This window comes from Canis aureus, chromosome 19 (assembly GCF_053574225.1).
Source record: "Canis aureus isolate CA01 chromosome 19, VMU_Caureus_v.1.0, whole genome shotgun sequence".
In the NCBI taxonomy this organism is placed as follows: domain Eukaryota; kingdom Metazoa; phylum Chordata; class Mammalia; order Carnivora; family Canidae; genus Canis; species Canis aureus.
The window spans coordinates 42,503,604-42,526,097 of record NC_135629.1 but is presented as its reverse complement, the minus strand read 5'-3'; the positions used below and the strand labels follow the sequence as shown (position 1 = coordinate 42,526,097).

Sequence of the window (22,494 nt, the reverse complement as noted above, 5' to 3'; positions counted from 1 at the left end):
GGACATATACAGGTCTTTGGTTTTTTGTTTTGTTTTGTTTTAAAGATTTTATTTATTTATTCATGAGAGACACAGAGATATAGAGTCAGAGACACAGGCAGAAGGAGAAGCAGGCTCCATGCAGGGAGCCTGATGCAGGACTTGATCCGGGGTCTCCAGGATCATGCCCTGGGCTGAAGGCGGCGCCAAACCACTGAGCCAACAGGGCTGCCCATATACAGGTTTTGGAAGGACATATGTTTTATTTCTGTTGGGTATCTAGGAATGAATTAACGGATTGTATGTACGTTTACTTTATTTTTTTTAAAGATTTATATATTTATAGATAGACATAGAGAAAGAGAGAGAGAGAGAGGCAGAGACACAGGAGGAGGGAGAAGCAGGTGCCATGCCGGGAGCCTCATGTGGGACTCGATCCCGGGACTCCAGGATTGCGCCCTGGGCCAAAGGCAGGCGCTAAACCGCTGGGCCACCCAGGGATCCCCCTATGTTTACTTTAATAAGAAATTGCCAAGCTGTTTTCCAGAGTGCTTTCTCAGAAGTAATGCTTGAGAGTTCCAGAGCTCTGCATCCTCACCAGAACTTGGTATTGTCAGTCTTTTTACTTTAAAAAAAAAAAAAAAAAAGATTTTGTTTACTTATTTGAGAGAGAGAATGCAAGAGAGTACCAGCAAAGGGAGAAGCTGGCTTCCCACTGGATGGGGAGCCCTACGTGGGGCTTGATCCCAGGACCCTGGGATCATGATCTGAAGTGAAGGTAGATGCTTAACAGACTGAGCCACCCAGGGACCCTGCCCCAGTCTTTCCAATTTCAGCAATTTGACTAGCTATCTAATGATATCTTACTGTAGGTCTAATTTGCAATTCCCTAAAGACTAATGATGCTGAGTGTCTTCTCATGTACTTACTTGCTACCAAATTATCTTTAAAAAAAATAATTTCTGGGCAGCCCCAGTGGCTCAGCGGTTTAGTGCTGCCTTCAGCCCAGGGCGGGATCCTGGAGACCCAGGATCGAGTCCCACGTCGGGTTCCCTGCGTGGAGCCTGCTTCTCCCTCTGCCTGTGTCTCTGCCTCTCTCTTTATGTCTCTTATGAATAAATAAATAAAAATATTTTAAAAAAGAATTCTTTCTAAAACAAAAATAAATTTAAAAAAATAATTTCTATAGCCAGCATGGGGCTCAAATTCATGACCCCAAGATCAAGAGTTGCATCCTCTTCCCACTAAGCCAGCTAGGTGCCTCAAAAATATCTTTTATGTTGATATGTCTGTTCAAATATTTTGCTCATTTAAAATATTGCTGAAAACTCTTTTTTTTCTTTTTTTTTTTTTTGAAAACTCTTAACTATAAGTGGAGTTTAGCTATTTCTTCTTTGATTTCAATCAGGTTTTGTTTTATACATTTTGAAGTTGTCATTAGGTCTATACACTTTTAGAATTCTCATGTCTTCTTGATAAACTATCATTATGTAATGCTCTTTTTCATCCCTGTAAAATTCCTTGTTCTGAAGTTTATTTTCTATGTAATTAATAATATAGTTGAAGGGACTCTTCCTTTTTGGTTTTGTGGTGATCTTTTTGCTCTTTATTTCTAGCATTTTCATGACTCCTTTTTTTTGTAGTATCCATTTTCTGCTCAGATTCTCCATGTCTTTATACATATTGTTCATCTTTTCCACTACATTCTGTCACACATTAGTCTCCGTTATTTCCGTTATCTGGGTCATCTCTGGGTCTAGTTGTTTTGACCTGTTTGTCATTTGACAAATGGTGGTTTGTTTTTCTTTTCTTTTTTGTTTCTGAGTGTGGAATAAATAATATTATAATAATATGTATTATTATTAATTATAATTGATAATAATATTATATCAGTTATTAATAAATAATATTGTGTATACAAGAATAATGGAGATTTATGTAAATAGCACTGATGCCCAAAGATGAGCAGGTCTTTTTTTCTGTTAGGTGGTCAGTTTAGGGATCGAGTCAGTCAAGTCAGTAGTAGAACTGGTCTGAGCTTTGCTGTTGCTACAGCTTCTCCAGTGGCAAGATGCTGCTACCCTTTGTTTCATGTGAGGCCTGAGATACTCGAATGTTTTTCCCGGTGTTTCTGCATTCCACTTTCAGTGGGTTGTGTGTGCCTGAACCTCAGAGAAGGCGGGTCTCTTCATGCATTTCCCACTTTCCCCGCAGTAAACTGCTGTGGCTTGTTAATCAGGGCAGTTTTTCTCTTTTTTCCTGGTTCAGCTTCACTCTTAGGTAGACTTTGCACACCTGAGTCTCAGGGTAGGGCTTCTTTCCCCTTCTCGCCCTTCCCTTACTTGCCAGCCAAACTCTGATTTGTATCTGAGGACAGGCTAGAGTGGGAGCAAGCTTTTAGATCCCACTCCCCACAGTGGCAGCAGACCTTTGTATTAGTGCAGGGTCTGCACCTTCTTCCCCCAGAGGAATTGTTCTTGCTTTTACCCTTCCCTCATACCTTTGCTTGGAACCAGTGGCAGAAGGATTTCTGTTCTTTCCTCAACAGGTATTGGAAATGAGGCTTATAGTGGGGAGAAGGTCTTCCTGCCTCACCTGCCCAGGTATGTGGCTTTGTTTTACCCTCTCAGAGCCAGTTCATTTTTCCTGGTTGTGGGAAAAGCAAAATTTCCAGAAGCTTAAGTCTTTCACTTTGATTGCTAGAGGAGTCTGGGAAGTGGGTGTTGTTTTGTCCCTACACACCACTAACTGGGGTGCTCTCAGGTCTCATGCTTCCCACACCCAGTTTTTCTTGTGAGCACCCAGTTGAGGTTTGTGAAAAGGGCATGTGAATTGCTGTAGACAACCCTTGTGTCTGGAGCTTACAGAGATTCTGAACTGTCAGTCTAGCTAAACTTTGCCTTTGTGAATTCATTAACATATGGCTGGTCTTCTTTCTCACTTTTATGGCGCTGCCTCTTCCTCCTGGGCTCTGCCATGGAAAAATTCATGCGTTCTCTTTTTGAAGGGGCTTGTCACCCCTTGGAATTTATCTGGCTGCCTTGTGACCTCAGTTCCATGATGAGCCCAAGAAGCTGTGATTGTGGAGTTACCTACTTTATCCCTGCTATTAGGATGTAAGTGATGTCTTCATGTGATTTTGAGCATACATAGGTGGAAGTAATTCTTCAGGAATGATTTTGTAACCAGAAAGGAAGATTGATAAGTTTGACTACATAAAAATTAATTTTAATATTAATTTAATATTAGGAGTATGAAATTATAAGCCATAAAGTGGGAAAAGATATTTGCAACACATATGAGCAATAAAACAGCTCATCAATGTGATATAGGTAGTCTAATAGAAAAATAGGTAAAGGGTCAAGTAGATGCTTCACAAAAGGAGAAATGTAGATTAATAATTATATGGACAGGAAAAAAAATAATCATATGGATAGGGATGCAACACACTGATAATTAGGGAATGCAAATTAAAGTCACAATTAATACCATTACATGCCTAAAGAATTGGCTAGAAGTGAAAATGTGAGCATGATTTTTTTAAAGATTTTATTTTAAGTAATCTCAACACCCAACATGGGGCTCTAACTCACAACCCTGAGATCAAGAGTTATGTGCTCTGCTGAGCCATCTGGGTGCCCCCAAAATGTGTGAAAATACCAAGTGCTGATGAAGATGTGCAGTAAAAGCAACTCTCATCCACTGTTGGTGGAGCTGTTAATTGATAGAGCCACTTCTGACCTTATCTTGGAAAGGTCAAGGTAGGCTAAATTCCATCCTAGCAATTTTGCTCCTAGATACATACCTCAGTACTGCATGCAGTGTACACATAGGGAGCTGGCCCTGGTGATTGACACATTCTTCTGTTGGCTTTGGTAAACTCTTGGCCAGGGTACTGCTTAGTCTGGCTGGCCATCAGATCCCTTGGGGTAACTGTGCCTACTTCACTCACTTCAGTACACATTATACTTTGTGTAATCTCATGGTGACACACTCAGGAGACAGTATTACCTCCATGTTCATTTTGGGAGAGACCCACTTCCCCAGAGTCTCTTCTATACCTGTGATGAGCTCCAGGGCTGAGGGAAGAGCCTCTGCTGCAGTTCTCAATGGTGGTGGTGTTCACACACCTCACTGCTTGCTTGACCAATAATGTTGCCTTTATGTCCCTTTCCCTTGGGTTTGGAGGGTGGGTTTGTACAGCCCCTTCCATTTCTCAGCATACATTCACATAGTTTACCTTGAATGAACATCATGACACTGGAATGTAAGCCCCATCCTGCAGGATTCCTGGTCCATTTTGTTCTCTGCTATCTCCCTGCTGCCCAAGTAGTCCTGTGAAGAGGTAAGGATTTTATAGATGAAGAATCTGAGGTTCAGAGAGCCCATCTAACTCTTCAATGGAGAGGCCTTCTAGCTCTGAGTCCAAGTGTTAGTGCTGTTTTCCGGAGCACAGGCTAGCCTTTCATTTCTATAAATTATATGAGAAAGGACAAAGAGTTGTGTCTTTGGTGTGATGTCACACAGAGGAAAAGATACTGAAATAGGAGTTTGAAGTTTGGGTTCTAATACTGTGACTGATGCTTTCCAGTCTTAAGACCCCAACTCCAGGCTCCAGTGAGGATGTGAGAAGACCACACATATGAACTATATTGTAGGTAGTAAAGTGTGCTTATGGGTTGAACTGAGTCTCACTAAAAAGATATGTTGATGTCCTAACTCTCACTACTTGTGAGCATGATCTTATTTGGAAATAGGGGTTTTGCAGCTGTAATCAAGTTGAAAGGAGGTCATACTGGGTTAGGATGGCCCTTAAACCCAATAACTGGGGTTCTTATAAGAAGGTCTGGTAAAGGCACAGAGACATAGACACATGCAAAGGGAAGATAGCCACCTGAAGCTAGAGGCAGGAACTGGAGTGATGTAAGTATAAGCCAAAAAGAATGCCAGGGATTACTGGCAAACACACCAGAAACTGGGAAGAGGTGAAGATGGATTCTTCCCTGGAGTAGTCAGAGGGAGTGCAGCCCTACTGACATCTGGATTTTAGAACTCTGGATTTCATAACTGAGAGAGAATGCATTTCTGTTGTGTTAGCCATTTCATTTGTGCTCATTTGTTATGGCAGCCCCAGGAAACTAACACAGGTATGTTTTATGTGTCAAGGAAATGTCTTGTGGAGACAGATGGCTCGGCACTGCATGTGCACTTCTCCTAAGCAAAGTGATCCATCAGTGCTGGAAGGCCCCCAGACAAATGAACTTCTTCCATGATGCCTACATTTCCCACATTTTTCCTTTCTTTAGAGAGGAGGACACAAAACAGGCTATGGAGAGGGGTGGAAAAAGCAGACAGGAGAATCTGGAGACCATCACCTGACAGCACCAGGGTGCTAAAGAGGGATATCTCAAGCACTAAATAATCACTGAGGGGTGAATGAGGGAGTTGACAGCAGAACTGAGGTCCCCAGAGAGGGTGCTGGCTGGCTTTATGGAGCACAGTCATTGGAGAGGCACAAACGCCCTAGCAGGAAAGAGGGCCAGCACAGATAGACATCATATATCCTATTTCAACACAGCAGCCTCTTCATAGGGTCAAAGACTCTTGGCAGCATCTGGTAACTCTATTCATTAGGCCTGCTTTGTCTCCTGCTCCCCTTCTGAGCCCTTATGCCTGGATGGGATTTAGAACTTACAAAATACTTCACATACAATCCCTCTTGATTGGGCCTCCTTGTGAAAGGAGCCAGAGGTGCCTAGCCATGAAAGACAGGTCTGTGCCCTGATTGAGAGTACAGGAAATCCAAAGTAAAACCTGCCAAACTCCCCAAAGTGGATAAGCATCAGGTTAGGAAACCATAATACACAAAGGCCATAACCCAACATCCTAACTTGTAGCCCTGTCCAATAGCAAAGAGCAGACTGAGCTCATGGAACCAGCTGAATGCCATCTGGGCAAAAGTCCCAAAATGAAAACAGAGGACTTCTGTTGTTAGTAAATGAGAGACTAGGTAAATTTAGACCAACCCTTCCACTAAGGACAAAGATGTACAAACATCTGAAAAGCATCAAAGAGCTAACAAAATACTGCAGAATTACAAGGCTGATATCCCAGAGAGGACAGGAACTCAGACAGGTGAGCCCAGCATTCAGGGCCACTTCTACCCTGGAGGGACTCACCCATTTGGAAGAGGGGACTAGAATAGTAAGTTGTGTTTCTGAATGTCTGGGGGTGTGTGGAGAGTGGAGTTGGAGTATAGGGCCTACCAAAGGTGGAAAGCTGGTAAACCACTGTCGGTTTCAGGCTGTGACCCCAGAGGATTGTGCCCCTAGAGGTAAGAATGACCCAAAAGCAAACCAGCCCTTGCATAGTCTGATAGGCCTGTGGACTGGTTTCAGTGGCCTGGGAAGTCTCTGACCTTGATTTGGAATAATGTGATCCCAGGATTCTAGTGCCCCTGGGCACCTGACAGAAGCAAACAAAAACCCCCTCTCTAAAGGAAGAAATCATCCTAGGCAAAATATTTCAATAAACTATTTTCTAAATACAATGCCCAGCACAAAATAAAAAGTAATGAGGCATTTGGGAAGACAAACCAAGGAGGACTAGCACAAATTAGGCAACGGAAAGACACAGGGATTCCATTTATTGGAATTATCACAGATGGAATACAGACAAAGTTCTAGAAAACTCTCCCAGTAGGAATTCTGGCCATTTGAACTCCTAATTCTCTCTCTGATCCACCCTCATGTGTTGCCTGCATTGCCTGGATCTCCATTCTGTCTGCCTTCACCACCATCCCCAGAGGTATCTTCCTAGAAAACAGATCCGACCTTGCCTTAGCCATGTTTAATGGCATTAAAGGCCATTCACAATCTGTCCTCAGTTGCCCTTTCCAGCCTCATCGCCAGGACCCCTCTCTCAAAATCTCTGGTCATATGGCAAGACTTTTCTATGAATATCCTCCCTCTGCCTTGAATGTCCTCTCCTCCCACGTTATCCTGAAAAATGCCTCCTCATCCTTCAAAGTCCAATTCAAAGCTTTCTCCTTGAAGCCTTTCTGAACTCTCACGGCTTTGTATTATAATGTTGACACAGTGTATTATATTTATTTTTTGAAAGACTTATTCATCTTAGAGAGAGAGATTGCAAAGAGGGGGACGGGAAAGGGAGCAAATCCTAATCAGACCCCACACAGGGCTTGATCCAGAACCCTTAGATCATGACCCAAGCTGAAACCAAGAGTGGGATGCTCAACCAACTGAGCCACCCAGGCGTCTCTATAATTATTGGTTTATAATTCTCTTTCTCAAGTACACTGTTAATTTCCTGAGGTTAGGGTCTGTCTTTTTCATCCTGAGTTCCTGGCATCTAGCATAATGCTTGGCTAAGTGCTCAATAAATATTTATGAAAGAAGGTAAGGGCATTCTTTTTTCTTTTCTTTTTTCTAGTAAGCTCTATACCCAGTTTGGGACCTTTGAGTTCAAGGGTCACATGTGCTACTGACTGGGCCAGCCGGGTGCCCCTGGGAAAGGGTATTCTTTCTTTTTTCTTTCTCTTTCTTTCTTTCTTTCTTTCTTTCTTCTTTCTTTCTTTCTTTCTTTCTTTCTTTCTTTCTTTCTTTCTTCTTTTTCTTTCTTTCTTTCTTCTTTCTTTTTCTTTTTCTTCTTTCTCTTTCTTTCTTTCTTTTCTTTCTTTCTTTCTTTCTTTCTTCTTCTTTCTTTCTGTTCTTTCTTTTCTTTCTTTCTTTTCTTTCTCTCTTTCTTTCTTTCTTTCTTTCTTTCTTTCTTTCTTTCTTTCTTTCTTTCTTTCTTTCTCTGGGAAAGATATTCATAATAAATCAGGTGCTACAGACTTGTGGACTGAATTATGTCACCCCAAAAGTCATGTTGAAGCCATAACCCCTAAGTGTGACTGTATCTGGAGTAGGGCCTATGAGGAGGTAATTGAGGTTAAATGGATCCTAGGCCAATAGGACTGGTGTCCTTATCAGAAGAGGAAGAGATGTGCACAGACAAAAGGCCTTGTGAGGACATAGCAAGAAGATGGCTCTTTGCAAGCCAGGCAGAGAGGCCCTGCCAGAAACCAACTCTGTTGGCACCTTGATCTTGGGGATCCAGCCTCTATTACTGTTCAAAAATAAATTTCTATTGCTTAAGTGATCCAGTCTATGATGTTTAGTTATGGCATCCTAGGCTAATACAGAGAGCACTTCCAGGATTTCAAACACATATAAATATACATCTTCAGGGAACGTAAGAATTCAACTCAAGCTGACAAGAATGGGTAGGAAGTGGACACACTGATGGAAAATGGCTTTTTAAAAAGTTTTATTTCAAGAACTTTGTTTTTTAACTCTTATTTCAAAAAAAGGTGGGTCAAAGTACAAAAAAAAAAGTCAGTTGAATAACAGCATAGGTTTAGAAATCACAGCAGCAGAAGCAATATACAGACAGCACAGACGAAACAACCCGGTGTATGCGATTCTGTTCAGGTTCTTTGCTTATTTTGTGTTTTCTCCCTCCTGTACAAAATACATCAAGGCATGCCATGAGACCAGAAAAAGAAGAGAGTTTAACAAATGGTTACAAGAAATAGACTCTGTACAAGAGGAGGTCATGTTTCTTCCCCTGCCACCCCCCCCGCCCTCCCCCATTCCCTCTCTTCTTGCTCTGCTTTAGGTGAGGTTGTTCTGAAGACAGTTCACCTCCAAGTCAGCCTGGTCACCTTTGCCACCCTCCAGTTTGGGAGACATGGAGTTCTGGATGTTAAATGACTCCTCCTCTTTCAGGCAGGACTTGAGAACCTCCTGGATTTTGTGGGAAGCACTGGGATCGTCCTGGAAGAGGAGAAAGGGTGAGGGAGGGGGCGGGAAGGAGACAGTGGATAGAGGGGTCAACTAGCCACCCCAGGCTTGAAAGAAAGAAAGAAAAGAAAGAAAAGAAAGAAAGAAAAGAAAGAAAGGAAAGAAGAAAGAAAGAAATCTCTAAGACTTGAATGAACCAAACCGACTCCTTAGCAGTGGCTTTCTAGGAATGTCATCCTATAAAACACTGGCCAGACAGAGGTGAACACTTGGCAGGTAGCCGGGTTACAAAGACCTTTAATGTAGGCCGGGGCAAGGTTCTCCCTCTGGCAGAGACAGGGGAGAAACGTGGGCTGGCCCCTCAAGTCTCACCTGTTGGTGAGCTCCGCCTGGCCTGCCAGGCTGCCTCCCGGGGCCGCCTCTCCCGCTGAGTTCCACTCTCCCAGGAAGGTCCTGGTCACGGAGCACGTCTTGTCCGTGCGGGCAGCGGGGCACGGAGAGGCCTACGGTCAGGGATGGAGCGGCTCCCAGCAGAACTAGGGCCCCTCTCCCCACGGCAGATATACATCCTCTGATGAGAGGCCAGAGGTGCGTGTGCCCCTTGCTGGCAGGCATCTATCTACCAAAAGATGCTAACTTACAAAAGTGTTTCCCCAATCCAAGCCGGGGTGAGTCCAGCTCCCTCCATGGCCTGCCGTACTTTGCCTCAGACAATACCGGTGCTACTGGTTCACCCCACTTCTGTGTGTACTAGCGCCCTCCTGCCTCCCCAGGTATGTTGCCTGCAACCTCTGGACCTTGACCTGAATTTGCTGGTTAAAGGTTTTCAGGAAACCCACACCGGTCCACAGTCCCCCAGTTGTGCATCCTGGGCATTCAGAGAACGCTTACATCAATGCCTGCCTTCCCACCTTCCCAACTCTTTTCCTCCAGAAACACCTGAGGATTATAGGCACACCTCCTTTTACTGTGCTCTGTAGACACTGCATTTTTTTTAAAATACAAATTGAAGGTTTATGGGAGCCCCAGGGTCGAGCAAGTCTATCGACATCATTTTCTAACACCTGTTTGCTCACTTCATGTCTCTGTGTCACATCGGTGATTCCCACAATATTTCAAACTTTTTCATTATTATTATATTTGTTATGTGACCTGTGGTTAGTCATTATGACTCACAGAAAGCTCAGATGATGGTTAGCATTCTTTAGCAATATTTTTAAGTTAAGGCATGTACGCTGTTTCATTGTACACTTAGCAGACTAAGTGTACAGTGTACAGTGTAGGCATAACTTCTATATGCACTGGGAAACCATAACTTCCCTTTTTTTTTTTTTTTTAAATTTTTATTTATTTATGATAGTCACAGAGAGAGAGAGAGGCTCAGAGACACAGGCAGAGGGAGAAGCAGGCTCCGTGCACCGGGAGCCCGACGTGGGATTCGATCCCGGGTCTCCAGGATCGCGCCCTGGGCCAAAGGCAGGCGCCAAACCACTGCGCCACCCAGGGATCCCCATAACTTCCCTTTGATTTGCTTTGTCTCAGTATTTATTTATTGCAGTGGTCTGGAGTGGAACCCACAATATCTTTTTTTTTTTTTTTTTTTTAATTTTTTTGGAACCCACAATATCTTGGAGAGATGCCTGCATACCCATGTGATCTGTGGGCCTCAATTCTTTCTTAGGCACTCCAAATAGCTATTGCAAGTGCTTGGAACTCTACTGGTCAGAGACCTGGGTGGCAGGAAGGGTAGAGAATGTTGTTATCTAACCAGCTAGCTCAGACCTTTCTTACTTCGATCACTTCTGAGTAATCACCAGGTTGAAAGAGCTAGGCCTTCCCCACGCAACTGTGAGGAGTTCTTCTCCGTGCTGACTGCTACTCAGTTTGACTCATAACAGTGCTAGGTCAGGGTAGTGACTGGTTGGAAAGAGAGTAGGGAAAGGCCGCAGGCTTACACAGGACACTACAGGTGTTCAAAAGTACTGGGCACACAGAAATCGCCATCACCTTGCCCAGCTCCCAGCCTCACTTGGCACTTTTCCCAAAGACCAGCTTGAACCAAGCAGTATAGTAAAGTTTCAAAGACCTCAGGAATGATTTCCAGGGAACCCCGGGTGGCTCAGCGGTTTAGTGCCCACCTTCAGCCCAGGGCGTGATCCTGGAGACCGGGGATCAAGTCCCATATTGGGCTCCCTGCATGGAGCCTGTTTCTCCCTCTGCCTGTGTCTCTGCCTCTCTCTCTCTCTCTCTGTGTCTCTCATGAATAAATAAATAAAATCTTAAAAAAAAAAAAAAAAAGGAATGATTTCTAGACAGCAGGGGAACACATGTCCCCCATTCCCTTTACCACAAGAGCAAGAAGAAATGAACTTCACACAGTACTGAGGCAGATTTCAAGGACTTGGTAGTTTCTATCACTGCTGGGAGAGATTTAGAAAAAATGTCAATAACGTAAATTTAGATGTAGTGAGATGGAAAGATGTCCATGATACATTAAGTATGTGTATGTGGATACACACACACACACACACACACACACACACGCTGTGTGGAGAGGGAAGTGGAATGAGGTTGAATTGCACTTTTTAAGCCATGTACTTTTGTGTTGTTTGGGGAGAGACACTTGGCATGGAGGCTTCAGAGTTGGGCCTTTACAGATCCTGGGTAGAACAGACTTTGGATCGCAGCAAACCTGGAATAGAACAGGTACAGGCTGGCCTGTACCTACCAATCCTCTTACAAGGATGGGACTCACTTTCGTGCTGTTCGGTATTGCCACCCCACCGCCGACATCACACAATCTCTAGGGGCAAATAGGCATTGTGTGAGGAAAAGTAAATTTAGGGGTACTTCCAGACCTGGGCATCAAAGCTGTGATGCCATAAAGGTGGGGGCCCAAATTAAGCCTGGGTCATGGGATTTGATGAGAAAATGGACTTCTGGGCCACTAGATGGGATAAGTATATCTAAAAATAAGGGACACAGGTGTCCAAACAATGCTATTAGACAAGCTAAGTACTTTCAACAAATAGAATAGGTGAGGGAGTGTCTAAACCAAGACAGAGCTATCTTAATTCAAGTGTCTCTTCCAGAACTCAATCCTATTAAGCCTAGGGTTGCTGAATCCCTCAGCAGAAGGCCCATCTGCCTTTGATTTGCCAGAAGTGCCTCATCACAAGGGAGCTGGCCTTCCATCTGGCCTACGTCCTGGGAACTGCTTGGTGTCCCCCCTTCTTGATATTCCGCCCCAGCCAAATGGGCATCCTTCATTCCAGGAGCCCCACTTGTCCAGACACAAATCCCTATCAGAAGGCGGAATGAAAGAAATAGAGCCTAAGGAGGAAGAAAGATTTCAAGGGGGTGGTGGGTGGGGAGGGGCAGGCAGAGAAGCACTAAGGGACACCATGGAAAAGTCCTAGTAATTAATGAACTGAAATGCTGGAAAGTCTGTCAAATCTTAGAAAGACAAAGTCATATCCAAGACATTCCTTTGACAGCACAGATGTGAGATCCAACAGGGGAGCTTTCAGTGTTTGCTCGTGGGTTTCAGGTGACTTTACTTAGGCTGTGCTTCCCACACACTAGCCATTCCTCCTGGAAGACTCACAAGCCTCCACAGCTCGGGTGGAGGAGCACAGGCTTTCCCTTTTCTCCTGATGCTCCTTTCGGGGGCTGGCTCACCAGCTGCAGAACCCAGGTGAGGAGAGACACCAGGAGATTGCAGCAGTGGTGAGGCAGAGAGTGCCACCAGGCCAGGCCCAGAGCAGCACCGTTTTTGGTTTGAAATCTTTTCAGAGTGTGGCTTGTAGAGATTACTGGAAATGGGTAGGGAAATGACCCACTCAATATCCTTTACTTGTGTAAAAGAAATAACCCCTCTATTAGGATAAGTAGAACTCTTCAAAATCTTTGGAGACATCTATATCACCAAGGACACTTCAGGGGTGAGGGGAAGGGGATGGGAGGGACTACATGAGCAGGCTTGACTTGGATGCCCTGCGGTTCCCCTCTCAGCTCATCTGGAGATTTCCTGGCTTCCAGCCTGCTGCTAGCATCACTTGTAAGCAGTCAATGTGGTGGCTGAAGCAACAAATAGGGCTTCACTTTAAAGTGGCAGTTGTCTTAACTGCCAATGCCCACAGATCTTGAATATGACCAGGTCCGACTTTTGGGCCAGATGCAGAGAATTAAGAGTCAAAGGTAGAAAATCCAGGAGGATACACCCTGTTGAACAGGGGAATCATTCCTCTCATACTCAGAGCTCCGGCAGAGAGGACAGGATGTCCCCTGAGGCACAAGTTGAGGGAAAGATGCCAGGTGGAGATGACCTGCAAGATCCAAGAGGTCCCAGAGACCACCAGAGCCTCATCTTCATCCTGCTCTTCACTGAGGGACGTTCTGAGTGCTACCCAGACAACCCCACAGCCCCAAGGCAGAGCCCACCATAGCTGCCCAGCCCTTGCTGCATTCTATTTTTAAGGCTTCGTATTCTGAACCCAAGGTCACTGGGAGCATTCATGGACAAATGCCATGCTTTCTACAAGAAGAATTGGAAACCTCTGTATTGGCTCATGCAACCAAGACCTCCAAGAGGAGCTATTTCCCTCCCCTCCCCTTTTGGGAAGAGGAAAGGTGTCTGTGTACACCTGGGAGACCAGGAAATGTACGCATCAGAAACTTTCCTAAGGACTCCTGCACTCTGGACAATGAATACCCTGACTGCGGGAACTGCTGTATAGATCTGACTTGCTGCCCCACACATACAATGGAACCAGAAGACCCCACAGAAGGCCATCATTTGCCAGTATTCCATAAATGGCGACTACATGCATACTACTTTGAGGGGCCGGATGAGGTAGGGGTGGAGTGTACAGAGATGAGGAAGATTCTTCCTGCCTTCAAGGTACTAATCTCATGGGGTGATTACCATGTTTATCAATCTTGAAGTTTATAAGACATCTGGTGTCCTGGGTTATTAGATCCATCTTGAACTTACTAATATATTGGTGTAAAATCAAGTAAAATCATATCTGTTACTCTCCCCTTTGTACCAAAGACCTTACAAAATGATCCAAAATTAACCTCTTTCATTTCTTCTTTAAAGCCACCCCTTTGCTCCTCCTCCACCAGGCCAAGGTCTTCCCTGGGGTTTGGTGAACAAGGTCATATTTACTATTATTCTCTCTTTCCCCTCTTGGGGCTACACTGTCCCCATCTATAAAAGGAAAACAATGGTCTAGATCTGTGTTGTTTCACACAGTAGCATGAGCCACTTTTCAGAGAGATCCGCAGCTGCAGGTAGCTTGTGGCTGCTGGAGTGGACTGTGCAGACACAGGACATCTCTATCTCACGAACATTCCACTGGACAGTGCTAGCCTCGACTGTTGAGACCTCTATGAGCTCTGATGGTCTGTGCCCCATTATTCCAAAGAACTTCTTCAAAATTTTCTCTTATCATCACCATGTCCATCTGAAGAGTCTGCGTTTAGCTCCCTTATCTGTGTATCAATGCATTTACCTTGTGGTATGGAGCCTGTGTCACATGACGAATTCTCAGGCTTGGATATAACTGGTTTTTGCTTTACTTATGAAATTTTCTCTGACAGTACCTAGTACTTTGGTTACTTTTGGTTAGTCTGGTCCAGATTACACACTAGAAGGCCAGGATCTTTAGAAACTGATCTATTGGGATCTTCTATTGAGTTTTAACTGATATTTATGAGCCCACCCTCCTAAGAACAGAATTTACTAGACTTACTATCGACCAGTGTTTTGTGCTCCCGTTATCTCTAACCTGCCCGTTTTTCAGTCCTCAGTGTAAAGGACACTGTTTTCCCAGCCATCCCAAAGAGCAACCACCATTCACTTCCATGACCACCAGGAAGTACCCTCATGATGAAAGCAGAGTCTTTCTTCTTGATACAGAAAGTAGAAAGACATGGAGAAAGACAAATCGGACTTCTACAGTCTAGATGAAGCTAAAAATCACAAGTCATCCTAGAAAAAGGTCTTCAGTACTACCTGTAACTCTGCTTGTCAAGGAAGTGAAGCACCATCCTGTCCCTAGTCCCATGTCACCACCCCAACTGGTCACTCTAAGCTGACCTCCAGAGCTTTGAGGAGAGGCTCCATGCTCTGAAACAGACTATAGGCCAGGGCAGGGGCGGGGATGTGCCTGTGGATAAGGGGGCATGTGAAGAAGATGAGTCACCTGACAGATAAGTTATGACAGAGAGCCAAGGTGCCAGCATAGTGGGAAGGAGATACAGAGAGTGTCGTAGTTTCCTTACGTTTGGGTGAGAGCCTTCGGCAATGGTGGAGAGGGAGAAGTTATCGTTGTGGAGCTCAGACGGGGTCCGGAATTTGCTGGTTAGGACATAAGAGAGCAGGGAAAAACGTGAGTGCAATGATCATAGCAAAACCTGATGAAAGCTTCCTGGGTCAAATGCTTATTTCATCAAGTGCCACAGAACGTAATAAGATGTGCCGTTATTTGATGCACCACAGAGAAAAAACTTCTACCGTTTAAACCATGATCCAGTACTTTCTTATCACCAAGAGTTTTTATCATATCCTAGAAGTCACTCGTTGAGACTTTAGATTAAGCACTGACAACGATATGAACATCTCTGGCCAGGATCGTGAATGCTAGGCAATTACAACTACATCATGACTGCCATCTGGCCAACAGTGATTATAAGAAGCCAGTGATTGTAAGACACAATCCAATTTCAGAGACGTTAATATGTGGTGGGGAAAATGTGCATCTTAGAGTCAGTAAACCACGGCAGTAGCTGGAGTGCATCGAGTACATGTAGCGTTCTCAGAGCGGTAACTGGGCTTGGGAAAGAAAGCAGGCATGCCTGGGGAAATGAGGCAGCTAGCATCAGGAGCTGTGGGGCTGCGGGGGCAGGGCTCTGGGCAAAACACACAACCTGCTGATGAAGGATGGCTGGGACCGAGGCCCCCTCTCTGGCCACCGCTCTTGTTTCTCCACTCCTCAGCAGCTATCCTGATGGGTGGTCAAACCCCCGCCCCCATCCCCCGGGTGCAGGCGTGAGGAACCAAGGGTCCTGGCTTCTGATCACATGCACAGATCTGGCCCTCGCTTCAGCACACAGTTACAATGGTGAGGCCCCCTTGGCCCCGGGGCGCTGAGCTTAAAGGTTCCAGGCGGCCACCGGCATCTGCACATGGCAGGGCTTGACCCTGCAGAGAAGCAACAGATGGCGTTTTGTCCTTTTCCCAGGACCCAGGGAAAGTCCTTCAGTTGCACTCTCTGGAGGGAGTCTCAGGTCAGCGGGGAGGGGAGTAAGGGGGTAACAGGTCAAAAGGGAGGTGGGGGCAGTTCTGCATAAATTGTCTCTTGGACCCCAAGGAAGCTGAACTGCAACCCCCTCCTTTTGTGACTCCTGTGAAGCTTCAGAACATTCCTTACTTTGCTCAGTGAGAGTGATTCTCTCACAGTGTGTAAGGTCACATCCAAGTGTTCAAGGCATGGACTTAAAGGTAAATGCGTGTGGATTCTCACATGCACACAGCAGTCACTCCTCTGCTAAGAGAGAAGCTGAAGTGAGACTCTATTCCCATCTGGCCCTTAAAGTCCACAGCAGAGGAAGTTGAGCCTGGGCCCCACCATCCCCTAAACTCAGGAGAGGTAGAGAGGACTTCCCTAGATTCCTTGCATTTCTGTCTGGACCAAGGGTTGAGAATCTTGGACCAGCAATGCCCTGGCGGACCCCTTCTCCGCAGCACTCAGTAAATCTGAGGAAGCTGGGGTTACTTCTTGTGATTTGTGAGCAAAATCCCCACAATGGCCGTGGCCACCAAACACCCAGAGGAAGCAGGTGCAGTCAGGTGGTGGAGGGCTGAGCACAGTACTTACACGGGGGACCACAGCCAGGAGGTCACTGGGTGCCTTTTCTTTAAGCACCCTCTATCCCGGGCTGGGGGGTGTTGGGAATGGAGCCATACAGCCACAGCGTGCCACAGGGGCTTGGCCTCTGCGACAGTGCCAGTGCGTTCTGTGCAGGAATGGATAAACTCGGGTGAGACTTTGGTATGAAAAACCCAACTAGGGATGCAGAGCAGGTGCCAGGAACCCTGGTGACAATATCCCTGGATCGGATGGAGGTGTGCAGCCATAGGGTCAGGGTGGGGCTGGCTGACCGACTCACTTGGTCCTACGCAGCTTGGTATTCTCTGTCTTGAGCAGATACAGCTTCTTGGCGAAGAACACTGTCATCATGAAGAGCAGGAGCAGCACGAGGGCGGCCGAGCCGACGGCCACGCACATCACCTGGAAGTCGGTGATGATGGACTCGCAGCGCATCCCCTTGTGCCAGATGTAGTCCTGTGTGTTACACCTGTGGCAGTGACAGAGTGAGACTGAGGTGACGGGCGGTAGCCACGGCCACGGCAAGGCACTGATCCCTAAGCTCCCTGCTCACGTCAACAGTTCGTTTCTACAAGTGTCTAGAGGAACTATGATGTCACTGGTCTGTGCAGACCTCATGGTAGAGATTGTGTGCAACCATCCGATGCAGTGAGCAGGACAGCTCTGAGGCCCAGGATATAGATGAGATAACCAGGGAGCCGGGAAACAGAGTGAACTGGTCACTCACATGACTGTTAAGTGACCACAGAGGCTGGGAACTCTGGTTTTCTACCTCGCAGCCTCAAGGAGGACAATCACAGGATTCTCAGCTTCCCCTGCCCTTGGCTCTGGGTGAAAATACGACAATTCGACCCTTGGCTACAAAAGGAGTCAACCCACTGCACACAGGAAAACCGATCTTGCTGTTCTGCAGTCCTGTCTAGCTCATGAGGCCACCCAGACACTGAAATAGAAGTGACAGACAAGGATGAACACAGAGATGGATGTGTGTTCTCCTCCTATCTCTGCGGCCCCCCAAATTCTGCCCCTAGAGCGTCCTGTCTTATTATCATGAGAGCTGTCGGTCGTGAAAGCACAGTGAGAATCAACCCTCTGGGTGGGTTTTAGTCCTTTTGTTGAGTGACTTTCTCTTGCCCTTGGGGACATTCCCAGGCTCCAACTCTTCCAATGACATTGCTGTTTCCATGGGAACCAGGCTGCTTCAAAGAGGAAAGATGTGGAAGGATACAGAGGCAGGCAAAGGAGGGAGGACATGAACCCCAGGGTGAATGACAGAGAAGAGAAAGGGGTCCAGAAAAGGGGAAATTATGCATCGGAGAACTAGCTACTCTGCACCCAGAATAGAGTGAGGAGACGTGACCAACGGGAAAGTCTTTCTTTTCCAACTGAGCCTCTGCAATCATGAGAGGCTACCTGTTTGAAGTCAGGGTTGGGGGGGGGTGGTGAAGATACCGTTAACCCACTGTTCTAGAAGACTTCTGTTACGGCTCTGATCATTTCCCTGCAGTGGGTCAGAGTGACAGAGACAAAGGCATGCTGCAGTCTGCAACTGAGGGCTCGGCAGACTCCTGTGAGCAGAATGCAAAACAGTTTCCCAGCCACATCCGAGCCTGGGGAGCCTGGGCGTACACAGCCGGAGGAGGAGTTTCTGGGAGGGAGGCGCGAGCATGATCCTGGGAGAGAAGGTGAGCAAAAGGAACTGGTGGGAGGACTTGTGGAAAAGCCCTTCTGACGCAGGACCCACCGGAGGATCCCTGGTCAGCACAGCCATGCAGCCTACTGAGGACAAGCTTACTTTTCTACTCAGGAGTCCTAAGGGCTCCAGGAGCTTCTGGGAACTTTTCTAGGTCTCCAGAGGCAGCAAGGGCTCTACATTTCATACGGCAATGGGAAGATTACTTGGAAGGTGAAAACTCAGGCCGCCAATAGGACGAAAGATACTGGTTTTGCAGAGATTTCAGCACTCCCAGGCTAAAATCATCACTACAGTCCCACTAACCAAAGCCTGTGGAGCAAAATCACAGGGTTTCCACAGATTTCTGGTAGCCCTTAACCAACTGGAAAGGTCTTGTTGCCACAATTTCTTGATGACAGTTCCTCCTTTCAGCAATAACTGGACCCCTCCAATCAGAACTGTGTGGACACAGCCTATATGATTGACCCTAATCATTTCACTATCGTTTATAGGAAAGAAAAAACTGGAAGTCAAGCTTTAATGCCAAAGGCATAACAGTCACGCTTTCTATATATTATTCTTCAATTGGAACATCAAGACCTAGAGAATCTGAATGCTTCACATTCCTCCAAAAAATCCAAGAAAAAGAAGTATCAGGAATGACACAGAGACACCCAGATTTCAGAAATGCTCCTCCTAGGACCAACAAACAAGTCCCAGAGGAATCTGGGGGTTCTACTACACTTCTAGGGCCTGTAAAGGAAGGAGACAAGCTAAAACTACGCAGATCACCCCTGACTTGTGATTCTTCCAGAGTAAGCCAGTGAACTCTCCAGCAGGTTAACTACCTTGCCATGAGGGCAGTGTGTAAGTACTCCTAATGAGGCATGGGATAGTAGGTTGCAGACAATGTCCTTAGGGACACTAAATTCTCTGGGTCTTTAAAACATGCTGTGCTGGGGATCCCCAGGAGCACAAAAAATCAAGGTAGAAGGGTAAAAGCCCTCCCACTACACATGTCTCAGAGGGAGTGCTCAGCAGCCTTCTTTCCTCCAGAGTAGGTTTATAAGCCTACTCTTTGTGCAAGTGTAGCCAAAACTCTCCAACAAAACCCCTCAAGACAGTGAAGGTGGCTTTCCAAAATCCTTAGCAAAGTCCCTTCACTATTTCCTCCAAGCATGAATAAAGGACACATGCTTGGAGGAAATACAAAATCTTACTTCTGGGGAATCTCCCCTAGTGATGAGATCACAGGAAGTACATTTAAGAAGTAATTCCCCGTAGAAGATATCTGCATGAGCATCTCTTGACCTGGGAATCCCAGGATCCTCTTGGCCTGGGAACGCACCATCTCTTGGAAGTTGGGCCCATCACGTCACTCTCTTTGTTGAGTTGGCCTCACATAACACTCTTTGGGAGTTCTTTTAGAAGCCCCTGTGCACCTTCCTGCCACATCCTTACCTGCAGAAGGCCCCTATGTTGTCCACCAGGTAGCACTGGCCGCCGTTGTGACAGTAACTTGGGAAGAGGTCGCACACGGATCGGCAGGAGCCGTTATGCCGCACAAAGCCGCTGCGGCACTCAGTGCCGTTCTCGCTCGGGGCCAGGTCCCTGCCCGGCTCTCCCGGACGGGGTCTGAGGGCGATGCTGCTGCCAGGGACCAACCCCAGAGTATGCTGTGGGGGGACAGCATGCCACCGACTGGTGGGCTGGCCAGGCCCTGGCCTCAGCCCAGGCTTCTCAGTGGGCGCCAGAAGGTCACTTTCATCTTCCAGGTCTCCACCTTCCGCTGCATCCTTGTCGTCATCCTCTTCCTCCTCCTCTTCCTCCAAGTCATCATAGAAGGATGTAGTGGGGTAGAAGTCAGATTCATCAAAGGGGGTGAAGTCATCGTATAAGTCAAGCAGGCTCCAGGAAGGGGTCTCTCCCCCAGTATCGGGGTGGTGCTCTGAGGTTCCTGGCGACACCGGGAAGCTCCCCAAGTCGGCGCCACGGCCCTCACCATCCAATCCTTCGAAGTAGTCGATGTCAATGATATCTGACGCCGGCCGGGGCTCCAGTGTGCCCTGAAAGGGGAACGTGGGCTCTGGCCCATGCGGGTCATGTGTGCTGCCTCCCAGGTTCAGCCAAACCTCCAAGGGGCTCTCCTTGGGGAGTTCGGGGCCTGGGCGTAGCTGGTCGCCAGGAGTGGGGGAGGGTGGTCCGCTGGCCTCTGTAGTCTCGCGGGTGGCGGGGGCCACCGATGCACGTCGGAGGGCCTCCTCCGGAGTCGGGAGCGTGGCCGGAAGGGCCTGGGTGTCGCCGCTGCCAGCCTCTACGGTCGCTCCACCCAGGCCTGGGCTGTCAGCCTCCAGCCAGGCTGTGCCGGTCACGGCCGCGGACGCCTCCAGCGCCTCCTCTGGCCCGACCCCAGGCCCCACCACGGCCGGCTGGCCGCCAGGTGCAGTCCACGAGGTCTCCTCCTCCCCAGCAGCTGGCGGGCCAGCCTTCTCCCGCGTGCTGTTGGCACGTGGCTCCCACGCCAGGACGCTCTTCACCTGCTCTTCCGCCTCGACGGCGCTTCCGGCCTCCCGCGCTGCGGCGGAGAGAGGGGGCACCACGTCAGGGCCCCGCCCCAAGGCCCCGCCCATCGTTAGGCCCCGCCCCTCCCCGGGGCGGGAACACCCTGCCCGGCAGGTCCCACTCAGGCCCCGCCCCCGGCAGGGCCCGCAGTGTCACCGGGCGGCCCCCACCTCCCGCCCAAGGCAGAGGTTTTACCCTCGGACTCCACCCCACCTCCAGACCCCGCCCCGAAGTCGCACCCTCAGGGCCCGCCCCGCCCCGGGCCCCGCCCCCAGCTCTCAGCCTCAGGGCCCCAGCACCTCCTGGTCCCGCCCCTTAGTCTCACCCTCAGGCCCCGCCCCCCCAGGCCCCTCCCCCAGCCGGCACCTCGGTCCGCACACCCTGGCGCGGCCCGGGCCCGCCCCCCACCTTTCACCCCAGCCCCTCGCGCGCCCCTTCCCCCGCCCCAGTCGCTGGCAGGGCGCTGCCCCGCCCCCTTGCCACAGCCCGCGAACTCCGCTTGTCCCCGAGGCCCGCGGGACCCTGGCCCAGGGGAGGCGCGAGAGCCGCTGGGGTCCCGGTCGCGGTCGGTACCTACCCGGCGCGGCCCCGGCGGCGAGGACCAGCGCGGCCCCCAGAAGCAGCAGCAGCGGCGGCGGCCCCCGGCCCGGGCCCCCGCCCCCGGCTCGGCCCATGGCGCGGCGCCCCGACCGCTGTCCGCGGTCTGCCCGGCTGGCTGCGCCCTCGGCTCGCCGGCCGCCGCGCCTCCCGCCCGCGCTGCGGCCGTCTCAGCCCCCGATGGGCAGCGCGAGAAGCCGCATGCCGCCGCCGCCGCCGTCCGCCGCTGTCCCCGGCGCGCCGCGCCTCCCCGCCTCCCGCGCCGCGGCGGCCGCTCAGCGCCGCCCCCACCCCGCCCGCCGCGCCCGCCCCGCCGCACGTAGCTCTGACGCTTGCCCGGCGCGGTCCGCCTGCCGGGGACAGACGGACCCCCGGCTCGGACGCCAGGACAAACGGACGTGAAGTAGCGTGGGTGCGGAGCACAGCGCCGTGCGGGGCGTTAGTCGACAGGTGCACGGGCGGGAGACCTGCGGGGCGGGGCGGGGCGGGGCGGGGCGGGGCCCGCCCCCCACCTGCGAGGAACCCACCCGCCACGCGGCGAGCACGGAGGCGGGGGCCCAGACACCCGCAAGCTCGGGGCGGGGCTCGGCAGGGCCGCAGGGGGCGGAAGCCCGAGCTCGCGCTGTGGAAATGAGCCGAGTCCGGGGCGCACGGAGCCTCTCGATTTCTGCGCCAATGCCGTGTTCGGGGCGGGGAAGGGTCTCTGGGAGGTCTGCGGGTGCGCACGGGGGCGGGGCGGGCGCCGGCAGCGCCAGGCAACTGGGCGAAGCCGAGGGCCCAGGCCCTAATCGGATCAGACCTAATCCGTCCGCAGCCAAAGCCCAGACCCCGCGCAGCCAGGCCCTCCGCGACGCATCCCAGGGTCAGGGGGCCAGACCTCCCTGAGACTGCGGCTACCCCGCCTTTCTGCTCGCTTCCTTGGGACAGCCTGGCTCCTTCCTCCCACCCAGGATTCATCATCCCCATGTGTCCCAGG

General features: G+C 49.2%; 1 protein-coding gene across 4 annotated transcripts in view; it reads right to left on the bottom strand.

Moving 5' to 3' along the window:
* CSPG5 (chondroitin sulfate proteoglycan 5) overlaps positions 1-21,667 on the bottom strand; it is a 30,866-nt gene extending 9,199 nt beyond the window's left edge. The window contains exons 1-6 of one of the 4 annotated variants that reach the window (XM_077859082.1): positions 21,499-21,667; positions 19,821-20,934; positions 16,965-17,153; positions 15,078-15,153; positions 4,220-4,314; positions 559-604 (exon numbers count right to left, since the gene is read on the bottom strand). In XM_077859082.1, coding sequence (XP_077715208.1) covers positions 574-604; positions 4,220-4,314; positions 15,078-15,153; positions 16,965-17,153; positions 19,821-20,934; positions 21,499-21,595 — 1,602 coding nt within the window. In that variant the 5' untranslated portion in view covers positions 21,596-21,667 and the 3' untranslated portion in view covers positions 559-573. Of the gene's footprint in view, positions 1-558; positions 605-4,219; positions 4,315-8,293; positions 8,820-15,077; positions 15,154-16,964; positions 17,154-19,820; positions 20,935-21,498 lie in introns of those variants that run through there. The other 3 variants (XM_077859083.1, XM_077859084.1, XM_077859081.1) reach the window with 3 other exon arrangements.
* Positions 21,668-22,494: the final 827 nt, after the last annotated feature.